Genomic DNA, 14852 nt, shown 5'->3' with positions numbered 1-14852 from the left:
AAATCAGAGTTATGAATCAGCAACGAAAATATTTTTATGGTTGGGGCTCACCACAACATGAGAAAGTGTATTAAAGGGTCACGACATTAGGAAGGTTGAGAAACACTGCTCTAGAAGTTGTGCTTTCTGGGTGTTGTACACCAAGAGTGATGCCTGCATGTGTAATGATTTGGGGACTAGAATATTGAGAGGCCAAAGAACCCAATCCAAATGGTTGGCAAGCCTATGTGACTTTGGTATAGTGCTCCTCTGTTACTCTCATCCAGGCAGGGACAAGCTTGGGCCCTCCTTCCAGGTGTTTTGGACTTCAACTCCCAGCATTCCTAACAGTCTCGGGCTCCTTCCTTTTCCCCCTCAGCTGCTTAAGCGCTCTTGTTGCCGCATGGTTTGGAGGCAACAATGTAGTAATTGTGAGGCCGCAGACCATATTTTCGTTCTTGTGTACCACTGGGGTCCACGGACCACAGGTTGGGAACCACTGAGTTAGATGAACCCAGGGTCTGATTCAGAATAAGGAAGCTTCAGAAGTTCCTATCTCTGTATTTTAGAAAAAAATGTGTGAGATAAATAAAGAAGAGCAGATGTTCTGCACATATTTAGAGTGGGGGTGGTTATGCCTGACTTCACTGATCTCGGGGCCCCATCCACACCTTTGCGGGCGCCATTGTGCCATCCAGAAGTGATGCTGGACCACATTATTGTTCTTTTGGAGTCTTTTAAACAGCATCTTTCAATCAATTGTTGTGGGTTTTTTCAGGTTATATGGCTATGTTCTAGAGGCATTCTCTCCTGATGTTTCACCTGCATCTATGGCAAGCATCCTCAGAGGTAGTGAGGTCTGTTGGAACTAGGAAAATCACCTCTCAACAAAAGATTCCCCCAGGCACTGTCAGGCCATCAAATGCTAATCAAGGTGTTCAATTGAAACATTCACACCTAGCTCCAGCAGACAAGAGTCCTTTGTCCCACCCTGGTCATTCCACAGATATATAAACTACCTCTGAGGATGCTTGCCATAGATGCAGGTGAAACGTCTCTAGAACATGGCCATATAGCTGAAAAAACCTACAACAGCCCAGTGATTCCGGCCATGAAAGCCTTCGACAATAGCATCTTTCAATGTTTTGAAGGTCTACAGAAGGATAGTTTTGGTTGAAACATATGTTTTGTTGCTAGCTTAGCTAAAATTGGAAGGAAAGGTGTCCATAGGGCCTTAAGGAGGGCACTGAACTGATGTTCCCACAGACCATAGGTATACACCAGCCTGACTTAGAGGTAATCTTATTCTCAAGTTGGCTTCACTTGTTTCCATTGCTTGCCTTAGGCTTTAGGATTGACAGCCAGCTCTTTCTAACACTTAATTTACCTGAAGACGTGCTCAGGGTTAGAATCATAGAATCATAGAGTTGGAAGAGACCTCATGGGCCATCCAGTCCAACCCCCTGCCAAGAAGCAGGAATATTGCATTTGAAGCACCCCTGACAGATGGCCATCCAGCCTCTGTTTGAAAGCCTCCAAAGAAGGAGCCTCCACCACACTCCAGGGCAGAGAGTTCCACTGCTCAACGGCTCTCACAGTCAGGAAGTTCTTCCTAATGTTCAGATGGAATCTCCTTTCTTGTAGTTTGAAGCCATTGTTCGTGTCCTAGTCTCCAGGGAAGCAGAAAACAAGCTTGCTCCCTCCTCCCTGTGGCTTCCTCTCATATATTTATGCATTGCTATCATGTCTCCTCTCAGCCTTCTCTTCTTCAGGCTAAACATGCCCAGCTCTTCAAGCCGCTCTTCATAGGGCTTGTTCTCCAGACCGTGATCATTTTAGTCACCCTCCTCTGTACACATGGAGACCATGGCATCTTTGATTGGGCCCTCCCTGAAATAATTGCGTACTTCTATGGTTTATTTCATGGTGCAAAAAAGGCAATATGCTCCCACTTGAAGGGCACCAACTGTTATCCTTATTTTATATATTTCACTGTGGGAAACTGGTGTCAAACTTACTTGAGGCAGTGTTCTGCCTCAAAGGGTGCATCTAGAACAGGTATGAGCAATCATCAGCCCTCCAGGTGCTTTAGACTTCAACTTCCACAATTCCTGAAAGCCTACCATCTGTTGGGAATTATTGGAGTTGAAGTCCAAAACACCTGGAGGGCTGAAGTTTGCACATGCTTGATGTAGAAGGAATGCTTGCCCCACTTTAATTCAATGTCATGGAGTCATGAGAGTAATAGTTTTACAAGCTTTCTCTCTTCTCTGCCAACGAGTAATGGTGTCTCAACAAAAATGTCTATGATTCCATAGAATTGTGCCATAACAAGTAAAGTGGTGTCAAACTGCATTAATTCTACAGTGTAGATGCATCCTAGGAGGTTTTTACATGCGTCACCAGGTTGCAGCACATGTACCTTTTTGAATCATCGAAATGCTGTGCAGCATTGTCTCTTCATATAGCATGTGCTGCCATTTCATAGTCTTTTATTAACCTTTATGAATACCTTATCTGCAAGCTTTACTTTTGACAGTGAGGGTGGTAATAGATGGGGCAGATTTCTCCCAGTTGCTGATCTAATCTGTGGCTTTGGAGGCGGGTGTCCAAGCAGAATCCTTTTCACCATGACATCTCACTACTACTTCTGCTGCCGACAAAACAAATAGGGACAGAAGCCGGGAGGAGAAATAAATGGATCAGCCTGTTTGTTTATACAAGCTTTTTAAACACAGCTTTACAGGGATGGATGAAAGTACATGCTTTCATTTATTTTTGTAAGAAAACATCAGTAGCTCTAGGATATTCATTTTCCAGATGTAAAAACTTGCAAAACACAGTTTGTTTCCTGATCAGCTCCAGGAACGTGAAACTAGTTGTGGTTTTTTTGTCATTCACAGAGCGCTCTGTCACGTTGGGTTGCTGTGAGTTTTCCAGGCTGTATGGCCATGTTCCAGAAGCATGTCACATTTCTCTTTTCCCTCTAAATAATCAGAACCTTATCTCTGGGTGCATCTACACTGTAGAATTATGTAGCTTGACACCACTTTGTCTGTCACGGCTCAATGCTATAGAATCAAGTTAGTTGTCACTTTCCAAGGTCTTTAGCCTTCTCTGCCAAAGAGTGCTGGTGCCTCACCAAGCTAAAAACTCTTCCCATGATTCCATAACATTGAGCCATGGCAGTTAAAGTGATGTAATTCTACAGTGTAGATCAGCGATGGGCAAACTTTCTAACTTGGGGGCTGCATGCAGGCCGGAATGGAGTGGGTAGGTAGGTAGGGAGGGAGGGGCTTCTCCCCAAGACCCCTCCCTGCCCTTTTGTCCCCTTCCTCTTCTCTTTCGGAGGCAGAAAGTGAAGGAAAGACAGAAAACGTTTGGATCCTGAAAGGGGTGGCCTTGGTTAGATGAGATGGTGGATGGGAGAGAAAAAGTGTATCCATTAGACCCCATATTGCCTACTCCTGATATATAATCCTGGAATCCAAGAGTTGGAAGAGACCCCCAAGGTCCATCGAGTCCAACCCCCTGCCATGCAGGAAGGCACAATCAAAGCATTTCCAATAGCCTCTGCAAAAAAAAGCCTCCAGAGAAGGAGACCCTGCCACACTCCAAGGCAGCCTATGCCACTTCCTAATATTTTCAGTCAAATCTCTTTCCCTGTCATTTGGAACCATTGCTTCCTTGTGTCCTGGTCTCTAGAGCAGCAGAAAGTCAGTTTTCCCCCTCCTCCTCCTCAATGGAGCACCCTTTAAAATCTTGAAACATTCTTCTCAGGTTCCCTCTCTATCTTCTCTTCTCCCAGCTAAACATTACCCAGGAAGGAAGAAGGAAGGAAAAAGAGAAGGGAGGAAAGGAGGAAGAGAAGGATGGAAGGAAGGGTTGAAGAGAAGGATGGTTCTCGTGTTCACACTCTACCTTCTCTTCTTCCAGCTAAACATCCCCCAGGAGGAAAGGAGGAAAGAAAAATGAAGGAAGGAAGGGAATGGAGGGATGGAAGAAGGCGTGGAAGGAAGGGAGGGAAGGAAGAGAGGAAAGACAAAAGGGAAGGAAGGATAGGATAGGATGGTGTGAGAGAGGAGGGCCTGAGAAAAAAGCCAAGAGACCGTGTCCATCCCCAGGGTTTGCCCATACCTGGTGTAGATGCACCACTTGTTTCCTTTTAAGAATGCAGTTGCACCAGCTTCCCTGCTATTAGCTTGCAAATATATCAAAATTTCCGACTGTTACCTAGAAATGTACATTGGTTTAAAAGAACCATGGAGTTCTTCTCTACTATATCCAATGGTGAAGAATGTTTGGAGGTGCAGTCCAGCAACATCAGATGGAACTGGGTTGCTGTGAGTTTTCTCGCTGTATGCCATGTTCCAAAAGCATTCTTTCCAGACGTTTCCATGGCAGGCATCCTCAGAGGTTGTGAGGTCTGCTGGAAGCTAGGCAGGTGAGGCTTATATATCTGTGGAAGGTTCAGGGTGGGAGAAAGAACTCTTGTCTGCTTGAGGCAGGTGTTAATGTTTCAATTGGCCATCAGATGGAACGTATGACTCCTGACCTCATTTACTGTTTCTTAAAACGTCAGAAAATAACAACCAGAATTATGTTTAGAGTTTGGAAAAAATATTCTTTTGCACTATGACTCCCAACTTAACTGTGAGATTCTGAGAATTGTAGTCCATAATTCGAAAAGGCTTTCACAGCCGGAATCACTTGAGATGCAAGTGAAACGTCAGGAGATAATAGCATTGCTAGAACATGGCCATACCGAAACCACACAACACTCCATTGTAGTCCAATTCTTCCAAGCTCTGAGTTCTGGATGTCTGTTGTCGAACTCTTTCTTGCAATATTTTGCATATTTAGTTGGCCTAAATTCTCAGACCATAGATTTGAGTTTCTATTTTTTTATGGCCCAGGATGATTAATTATTTGTTAACTCTGAAAATCCGAAGTCCTCTATAGCTGGTTCTCAGCCATTTTTGAAACTGAGAGGTGGATATGTGTGGAATGGAAGAAGATTTTATGGTGATGGCTCTTTGGTGACTGGTGACAAGCAGAGTGTCCGTTCATTTTTATTTTATTTGTGTAACCTTCCTTTCATTCTACTGAAGCCTTTAGCGGATTATGTTTTATTGGTATTATAAACACCCTTGACCAGGGAGCAATGTTACAATTAAAAAGAGATCCAAAGGCTCTTTGCAGGCACCCTCCGCAGTCCAACACAGAATTAAGTGTGCTTAAAACAATTGATTTCAACAGGCATGACACTGTTGGATCATGGCCATCATGCTGTCTGATGGCAAACCCTTGGATAACAGAGTGTATAGAGACCTAGCTGTCTGCATCATGCCCTTGAAGAAAAAAAAGTTAGCATTTGGATCCAAAGATTCATTGGATTCTTTGTGCAGTTTAACAGAACCATATAGGGGAAAGTGCTAGATACTTCCATAAGTAGACAAATGCTTAATATAAATTGGTCAGGAGGATTACGTTTTGTCACTTGTTGACAACTCCAATAAGACATCCCCTCTGAAGCTTTCAGTATGAGGATCCCAAGCCAATGGTGTATTTGTGTGTATATATTTGTGTTATATGATCCAGGGTGGGTTGAGTGTTGGACTATGACTCTAGAGACCAGGGTTCAGCTCCCCACTTGGTCATGGAAACCCACTTGGACAAGTCACATACTCTTAAGCTCCAGAAAGACTGCCTTAGAATCACCATATGTTGGAAATAACTTGAAGGCACACAATCACAACAGTGAAATGTCCCCAAAACTTGCTTCTAGTGCTCAACTGGAGCCAAGAGAAACAACTTGTGACCTTCCAGATATTGCTAATCTCCAATTTGCTTCCTTTGTGCTGTTGGCTATGCTGGCTAAGGAGTGGATGAGTGTTGTACTCCAACAACATCTGCAGCAATGATCTTGCCCACACTTACTTCACAACTTCACATTTTGTTTGCATGTGTGTTGCTGTGAGATTTTATTTCAAAATTCCCATCCTGATTATATCCTTATTTTTCCTCCAGCCCTTTACTGTATCAGCACTTATGGTATTGTAGTTGATATAATGCAACCTTCCCTAAAATTAATGCTGGGTGGGGATAATAGGAGTTGTAGTCCAACACATCTGAAGGGTGCCAGATTGATGTAGAGCAGTTTCCACATTCTCTTCTCACTGATCATATGTATTAGGTGTGGGAGTTAACAGTTGGCACTCCACATTTATGGGACTGAGTTTTGTGGATTTGATTATTCACAGATTTGATTAGTATGCTTTCCTTAGAAATCTCTCAAGATCCTTTAGCATGACTCTGTGCTTGACTTATGGTGGATCCAGTGATTTCTAGAGAGAACATATATAGATCTACCTGTTCAACAGAGAGTTGCAACATAATTTGAAAAAAATAGAGGTGTTTTTATTCATAGATTTTCCACCTTTACGAGGGTCTTGCTCCCCTAACCCTAGTGAATGTGGATGACCCACTCTATGTAGTTCTCCAGATGTTGCTGAACTACAATGCTCAGCATTCCTCATTTTTGGAGACACCAACTAATGTTGCTGGGATTTACAGTCTAACAGTACCTTGAAGTCTGAATATTTTCCATCTCTTATCTATATTATTTTCCTTTTTTGAATGGTTGTATAATGCTGACTGTGCAAACCTCTCCCAGCTTGGAAGTAATATAAATCAAACCAAATTTTATTGGTTTTATCCACAGGCTACAGATAAATATGACTATAAATTTACAAAATGGATTCAGCAAAAGGGATGGAAGAGCAAATAGGACAGAAATACCAATTGCATACCATGCAGTCTGGTATGAGAAATGGCTTTATACCAGGCCTGGGCAAACTTTCTAACTTGGGGGCCACATGGTGGGGGCGGGTGGGCCAGGAGGAAGAGTATTATCCCCAAGTCCCCTCCCTGCCAGAGAGGAAGAGGGCTTTTCCCTCCTGTCACACCCACCTCTCACTTTCACTCTCTTTCTTCCTCTCTGCAACGCACCAATACACACATCCCCCCCCCCCCCCGGAGGCTCAGCATTTACACAAATAGGGGTGTATGAGAAGGGAAGGGGGTCCATTGAGATGGGGGCAGGGAGAAAGCTGAATGGCAGCTGAAGAGAGGAGATCTTCCTTTCCTCCCCTTCCACTTTTTTTTCAGAGGCAGATAGTGAAGGAAAATTGGGAAATGTTTTAGTCCCAAAAGGGTTGGCCTTGGTCAGGATGAGATGGTGGATGGGAGAGAAAAAGTGTACCCACTATACCCTGTATTGCCTGTTCTTGATATAGAATCCTATATAGAATCCACTTCTCTTTTGGAGGCAGAAAGTGAAGGAAAGTTGTTAAATGTTTGGGTCCCAAAAGGGTTGCCTTGGTCAGGATGAGATGGTGGATGGGAGAGAAAAAGTGTACCCACTAGACCCTGTATTGCCTCTTCCTGATCTAGAATCCTAGAGCTGCAAGAGACCCCCAAGGGCCATCCAGCCCAACCCCCTGCCATGCAGGAAGGCACAATCAATGCACTCCTAAAATACAGCCTCTGAGGAAAAGCCTCCAGAGAAGGAGACTCTGAGGTAGCCTATGCCATCCTCCAACAGCTCTTACTCTCAGGAAATTCTTCTTAATATTTTCAGTTAAATCTCTTTTTCTGCCATTTGAAACCATTGCTCCCTTGTGCCCTGGTCTCTAGAGCAGCAAAAAGTTGGTTTTCCCCCTCCTCTTCCTCAATGGGACACCCTATGAAATCTCGAAACATGGCTCTCAGGTTCCCTCTCTATCTTCTCTTCTCCCAGCTAAACATCCCCCAGGAAGGAAGAAGGAAGGAAAAAGAGAAGGAAGGAAAGGAGGAAGGGAGTGAGGAAGAGAAGGATGGAAGGAAGGGTGGAAGAGAATGGAGGGAGGGAAGGGAGAAGGAAGGAAAGACAAAAGGGAAGGAAGGAAGAAGAAAGGGAGAGAGAGAAGGGTGGGAAGAGGGAAGGGTGGAAGGGAAGGAAGGGGGAAGGAAGGAGAAAGAGGGAGATAAGGAAGGAATGGAGGAATGGAAGGAGGAAGGAAAGAGAGAAGAAAGGAAGGATAAGATGTTGAAAGAGAAGAAGGTCTGAGAAAAGAGCCCAAGGGGCTGCATCCAACCCCTGGGCCTGGGTTTACCCAGACCTGCCTTATACCAAGTCAAATTGTTATTCATCCAGCTCATATAGCCTATTTTAACTGGCAGTTGCTCTTCAGGAGTGTCAGTTCCTGGCATTGTTCATCATCAACTACCTCACATTTTAACCCAAACTCTGGCAATGTTGGGTTGTTGTAGGTTTTTTGGGCTGTATGGCCATGTTCTAGAAGTATTCTCTCCTGATATTTTGCCTGTATTAACCTACAAGAACCCAGTGATTCTGGCTATGAAAGCCTTCAATTGTGGCAATGTTTCTTTATTAAACTATAACTTTCAACTTCTGGCTTAAACTTGAGCTTTGAGAAAAATTATTTTTAGAGCGAAATGCTCAGAATCCCCCAGCCTGTGGTGGCTAGAGTGTTTTGGGAACTGTCATCCAAAAGAATAATGTCATCACAGTCTGAAACCTCTTGCACCTTCAGCTGTGACTGCAGACTTCTGTCTGCCTAAGTTTGGCTTTATATAAACAATCTGACTTTTTAACAAAAGCAATTTTGAATTAGAAATGCAAATGATCTTGCAAAGAAATGTCACCATTGAAACTACTGGGTAGCATGAAGCAGCGGTGACTCAAGCATTTTTATTTTTTATTTTTTGCCGTCTTAGGCAAAGAGCAAGATGGCACTGGTCTATTCCATACAATAGAAAGACAACACTTTTATTCCACTTTAACTGCCTTGATTCCATCGTATGGGATCCAGAGTTCTGCATTCAACAGAATTCAGAGAGTGGTTGTGAAGTAGACTAGGACTTCATGGAACTAGGATTTGAAACTCTGCTCAGTCATGAAAACCTACTAGGTGGCCTTGGGCAAGTCACTGTCTCTCTGCCTCAAAGGAAGGCAAACTCCACAGTGGTTCTCAACCTGGGGTCCCCAGATGTTTTTGGCCTTCAACTCCCAGAAATCCTAATAGTTGGTAAACTGGCTGGGATTTCTGGCAGTTGTAGGCCAAAAACATCTGGGGACCCCAGGTTGAGAACCACATGCCAGTAAATCCTTGTGATATGGTTGCCTTAGGGTCGCTATAAGGCAGAAACAACTTGAAGGCACCCATAATAAGCACACTACACGATTTCATAAGATACTGTCATGACATTCAAAGTTGCTATATAATGCTATAATGCCATATTTGTATAGCATTAAAAGGCCCAGGTTCAAAACTGACTAGGGTGGCAACATTATTCCAACATTTCTGGCAGAACCATATTCTCCACCATATGTAATTGACTCACAGCAGGCCATATGGCACCTTTCCAAGACATTGGCATCACTCCATCCCAGCATCTTCCCATCCAAGGCTTCATTCAGAGTGCAGCTACACTATAGAATTAATGTAGTTTGACACCATTGCGAAATGTAGGTTTACAAGGCCATTGGCTTGGCACCTCACCAAACTCAAAATCTCAGGATTCCATAGTTTTGAGCCATGGCAGTTAACGTGGTGCCAAACTGCATTAATTCTATGCTGTGGATGCATCCTCAGTTTCACGAAGAGCCAGCATCGAACCCTATTAAAGAAAAACTAATGTAGTCAGCTTTGGCTTGGTTTATTTTTATCCTTCTCTAATATCTTACATAATAACCTGTAGGAAACCATAGTAGAACTTGAAAGCCTTGTTATTTTTACTTTGCTTACTTTATTTATATGCTTTATGTATTTTACTGTGTTGTTGTTTGTGCTTTGGTTTTATCTTATTTTATGTAATATGCTGTTGGGCTTGGCCTCATGTAAGCCACCCCGAGTCCCCACCGAGGAGATGGAAGTGGGGTATAAATAAAGTGTATTATATTATTATTGTTGTTATCACCACATTTGCCCCAGTAAGGAGCAGCTGTGATTTCCTCAGGCAGTTGACTTCACTGCTTCTCTTCTGAGAAAAGTCCCATAATTTTATTTTCTTGACTGTTCCCTTCTGCTACACCACAGGAGGTTAGCAACCACCTACTCAGTCACTTACATTTTGGGGTAAGAGCGCCTCCATTTACTCAGAAGAATAGAACAAGAGTGGGAAGCGGGGAGCAGGAACTTCTTGTGTTCCCTAATAAAACACACATTTCAGTGCAACATTACAAGCCTCATATAACCCTGCGCTCTCCTTCAGAGGCAGGTTATACAAAGTGCTTCCGAGTACTTTTAGCACTGAGTTTTATTTAGGGGAAGTGTCAAAATGAGTATATTTGTCCAACTGGCGTGGCTTTTAACATAATTCCTGCTGACTAATAAAGGGACTTACTATAAACTGTAGGGAGCCAACTCTCTGCAAAAGCATTACAATGTTTTTCTTCCCTTCTCCACTTCACAAGCATTTTTTTTTTTACCAACAAAAAGAAAAAGTATCAAAAGTAGTTGTCAAGCCAACTGTTAGCGATGATGACCGAAACGCTCTTGGCTGGCTTTACAACAAAAAGTAAAATTGGAACCTTTTCTTTTTAGATGTACTGATATAGTGTGCATATGTATGTTTTCTGATGGCTGTTTGTAGAGAGCAAATCAGGATACACACCACGGAAAAATAGTTTTGGCTGGAGTCCTGCTATTGTATACAGGCTTGCATTCCCCAATGAAGAAATGTCTGTGGTTTGAGCATCTACACCTTGGCAAACCAGGATTTGAATCCCTGCTCAGCCATGAAAGCAATTGGGTGATCTTGGACAAGTCATGCTTTCTCAGCCTCAGAGGAAGTCAATGGCAAACGTCTTCTGGATGCTTTTTGCCAGGAAAACCCCATGATAGGCTTGCCTTAGTGACATCTATCTTCCTAGTGGTGAGAGCTGTTCAGCAGTGGAACTCTCTGCCTTGGAGTGTAGTGGAGGCTCCTTCTTTGGAGGCTTTTAAATAGAGGCTGGGTGGCCATCTGTCAGGGGTGCTTTAAATGCAATTTTCCTGCTTCTTGGCAGAATGAGGTTGGGCTGGATGACCCATGAGGTCTCTTCAAATTCTAGGATTCTTTTATTCTATTCTATGATTCACCATAGATAGAAACAACTCAGAGGGATACAACATAAACAAATTCCTGCATTCACTCTAAGGTCACAGAAGTGGAGTTTCACATATAGTGCTTCTAGTGATTACACATTTGATCGTGTGGTATCTCCATTCAAACATAGGGAATTATGTAGCATAATTAGTATGTAACTTTGTATGTAGATATTTATGCTACATGGTACTGATATAGTATCTCAGCCCTAATGCTTTGTGCAACGGTGCATTGTGTAGTATCTTGTCATTTTGTTCTTTCAAGTCATTTCGTAAGTCATGGTGACCCTAAGGAAAAGCTATCATGGTGTTTGCTTGGCAAGATTTGTTCAGAGAGAGTTTGCCATTACCTTCCTCTGAGGCTGAAAGCATGGGACTTGCCCAGGGTCACCCAGTAGGTTTCTATGGCTAAGCAAGGATTTGAACTCTGGACTGCAAAGTCCTAGTTCAACCATTAACACCACACTGTACTTTCTAGCAGACTAATAATATCTTAGCCCAAGCTAAGTGTCTTACTATCTTAGCCGATGGTGCAGTGGGTTAAACCCTTGTGCCGACAGGACTGAAGACAGGTCAGAGGTTCGAATCTGGGGAGAGCAAGGATGAGCTCCCTCTGTCAGCTCCAGCTCCCCATGCAGGGACATGAGAGAATCCTCCCACAAGGATGGTAAAACATCAAAACATCCCCTAGGCAACATCCTTGCAGATGGTCAATTCTCTCACACCAGAAGCGATTTGCAGTTTCTCAAGTTGCTCCTGACACGAAAAAAAGCCCAAGCAAATGAGGGATTGCATAGGTATGATGTCAAATCGTTCTATGTAACTGGCATTGTTACAAACACTAGTAAAGATGTCCAGCTTTGAACATTTTTGATTTTGGCCTGGTTGTGTAATGCCTTCTCCAAATTTGGAGAAAATGGTCAAGTAGAGGTGTAAACACAGAATTTCAAAGGTCTTTTACCTGTTGGCAAGATCACAAGAATTTTCACACTCAATCATAGAATCAAGATTATAAGGGCTATCCAGTCCAACCCCATTCTGTCATGAGGTGTATACAATCAAAACACTCCCAACAGATGGCCACCCAACACCATCATACTCTGAGGCAACATATTCCACTGTCAAGCATCTCTTATCATCAGGAAGTTATTTCTAATGTTCAGATGGAATTTCTTTTCCTTGTAGTGTATGTCCTAGTCTCTGGAGCAGCCTCAGACAAGCTTGTTGCACCATAGATTTTCAATAGCTTTTTATTTTAGGACTTTTGACAGAAATAATCTATTTTACTTTTGCTCAAATTGCTTTTTTATTAAGTCTTGAAATGTCAAAAATCTTGCTCAGTTTGACCGCTATTTGGGTGCAGTGTCTTGTCATTCCACCCCTAGGTTCAGGATGTTGCAATACCATACTTTAATTTACTGTGAAGTGTTCATTTGTTTGGGTTCTTTTTTCATAGGTGTTGTTTGACAGTGGCAATGACAATGACATGGTCAGCCTGAAAGGACGTGGAAATTTATCAATTGTGCCAGTTTGGGTAATTCACTGACATTGCTGCACCCAGCCTCCACTGCCTGCTTTCCTTCATCATGGCCAAGAGTGCAGAAGTTAAACTGGCCATCTTTGGTCGAGCTGGAGTGGGGAAGTCAGGTAAGTCTCTTTTCTCCTCCAGAGTTTCTTACTACACTTGTAAGGAACTCTGCTATGTTTTCATTTTTATTGGAGTGTTTTGTAGGCAAGTCCATGCAGGTAAGTGTGAGATGACTCATAGGGAAGGGCAAATGTCTCCAGAATTCTCAAGATATTCCATTACATTATAGTATAGTCAGCCCTACACAACTGAGGGTTTAAAAGAAGAGGTGGGACGTTGGTGAGAACACTAGAAGTGGCTCTTACACTGACTCTTTATACAGGCTCATCCAGAGTCAAATTCTGGATCAGCCCCAAGATGATTTTGATCACCAACCTCTTGGCTGCCACGGAGGTTGGCAGCCAAGAGATTGGTGATCAAAATCATCTTGGGGCTGATCCAGAACCAGCCTGACTGCTTACATGGGTCCCAAAGTTGTGATTAACTCCGGATTCTTCAGGAGAATTTGAAATAGCCCATTACTGTTGTCAATGTGGTTGATCTTGGTGGCAGCATGCAATTGCCAATGAGATGATTCACCTGCTATTCAGGATAATGGGTCAATGTAGACAGCCAGGGTTTAAAATCCTTTTCATCCCAACACCTATGTTTTCAACAGGCAACATAAAGATACACGATGACTTAGCCAGGGTGTTACATCCCAAATAGACTACTGGAATGCACTCTATGTGGGGTTGCTTCTGAAGGCTGCTCGGAAGCTTCAGCTAGTCCAATGCTCAGCAGCCAAGTTGCTTATAGGAGCAGGGTACAGGGAGTGGACAACTCCCTTGATGGACCAGCTCCACTGTTTGCCTATTAGCTTCCGAGCACAATTCAAAGTGCTAGTTTTGACCTATAAAGCCCTAAACGGCTCTGGCCGACTTTACCTGTCCGAATGTGTATCTCCCTATGAACCATCAAGGACTTTAAGATCATCTGGGGAGGTCCTGCTCTCAGTCCTGCCACAGTCACGTTTGGTGGGGACGAGAGACAGGGTTTTCTCTGTGGTGGCCCTTCAGCTGTGGAACTCCCTCCCTAAAGAGATTAGATCTGCTCCCTGCCTCCTGACTTTTCGCTTAAGACTTGGCTGTGGGAGCAAGCATTTGCAGAATAGACGGTTCTTATTGGCTTAGATGAGATTGTATGGATCACAGTTTTTGGACTGATTTGGAGCACGTTTTAAACTTGGTGAGCCGTTTTTAAATGTATATTTATTATCATTTTATGTAATTGTGTATTTTATTGGTGTTTTTATATTGTTGGAAGCTGCCCTGAGTACCTAAATAAATACATATACATACACCCATATAGCCACACTACCAGTTTCTGAAGAAGGCAAGGAAGCCAAAGACGAGTCTAAAGAGCATACTAAGGTCAAGAAGCCAGGGGAGTTAAAGAGTGGAATGTGAGGAAGCTGGAAACAGGGAGTACCAGCAGGCTAAGGCAGAGGTTGAATCCAACAAGCGCAGGTCTCTGGCGTGGATGCTTTGTCCTCGACTCTCTTGAGAAAGGCATCTGATAATAATTAGGGCTGCTTCTGTTGTTTGCCTTTCTTGCAGTCTAGCACTCCTCTGCAATTGAGTTCTCTCCAGCTGTGGTTTATGTCAGCATCTGTTTCTAGGCTTGGAGGCTCAGCATCAACGTCCTCCCCAGCTCTTGAAGGGGGAGATGGATTCCTGTTAAGGACTCTGATCCAGCCTCCAAATGACCCAGGGGAGATCTGGTTGTCATAGCCCTCCACTGTATAATAATCCTTCTTGCTGGAGCTCATCCTTTTGGCTCTCTTCTTCTGCTGAGGATGACTTTTCCAAAGGCCATACATTCTCCACTTCTGTGCTAGCTCTTTGCAAGATTCTGGATGTTGCAACTTTTCCAGGCCCTCAAACCAATATGTCTAATATTAACTAGATTTTCCTCCTTCTATTGGTACCAAACTTGGTCCCTGGCCCCTTCCACATAGCTGAATAACATCCCACATTATCTGCTTTGAACTGGAATATATGGCAGCGTGGACTCCAATAACTCAGTTCAAAGCAGATATTCTGGGATTTTCTGCTTTGATGTTCTGGGATATAGGGCGGTGTAGAAACGTC

General features: G+C 43.3%; 1 protein-coding gene across 2 annotated transcripts in view; it reads left to right on the top strand.

The window, feature by feature from the left end:
• The window catches only part of RERG (RAS like estrogen regulated growth inhibitor), a 121810-nt gene that overhangs the window by 1476 nt on the left and 105482 nt on the right, over window positions 1–14852 (top strand). For both annotated transcript variants that reach the window (XR_010910060.1, XM_060776647.2), the window contains exon 2: window positions 12589–12779. Coding sequence is in view for 1 of the 2 variants with exons in the window: in XM_060776647.2 (XP_060632630.2) it covers window positions 12719–12779 (61 nt within the window). In the remaining variant the exon portion in view is untranslated. The remainder of the gene's footprint in view (window positions 1–12588; window positions 12780–14852) is intronic.

Source organism: Anolis sagrei, chromosome 5 (genome assembly GCF_037176765.1).
Source record: "Anolis sagrei isolate rAnoSag1 chromosome 5, rAnoSag1.mat, whole genome shotgun sequence".
NCBI classification, from domain to species: domain Eukaryota; kingdom Metazoa; phylum Chordata; class Lepidosauria; order Squamata; family Dactyloidae; genus Anolis; species Anolis sagrei.
This window is presented reverse-complemented; position numbering and strand designations above follow the sequence as displayed.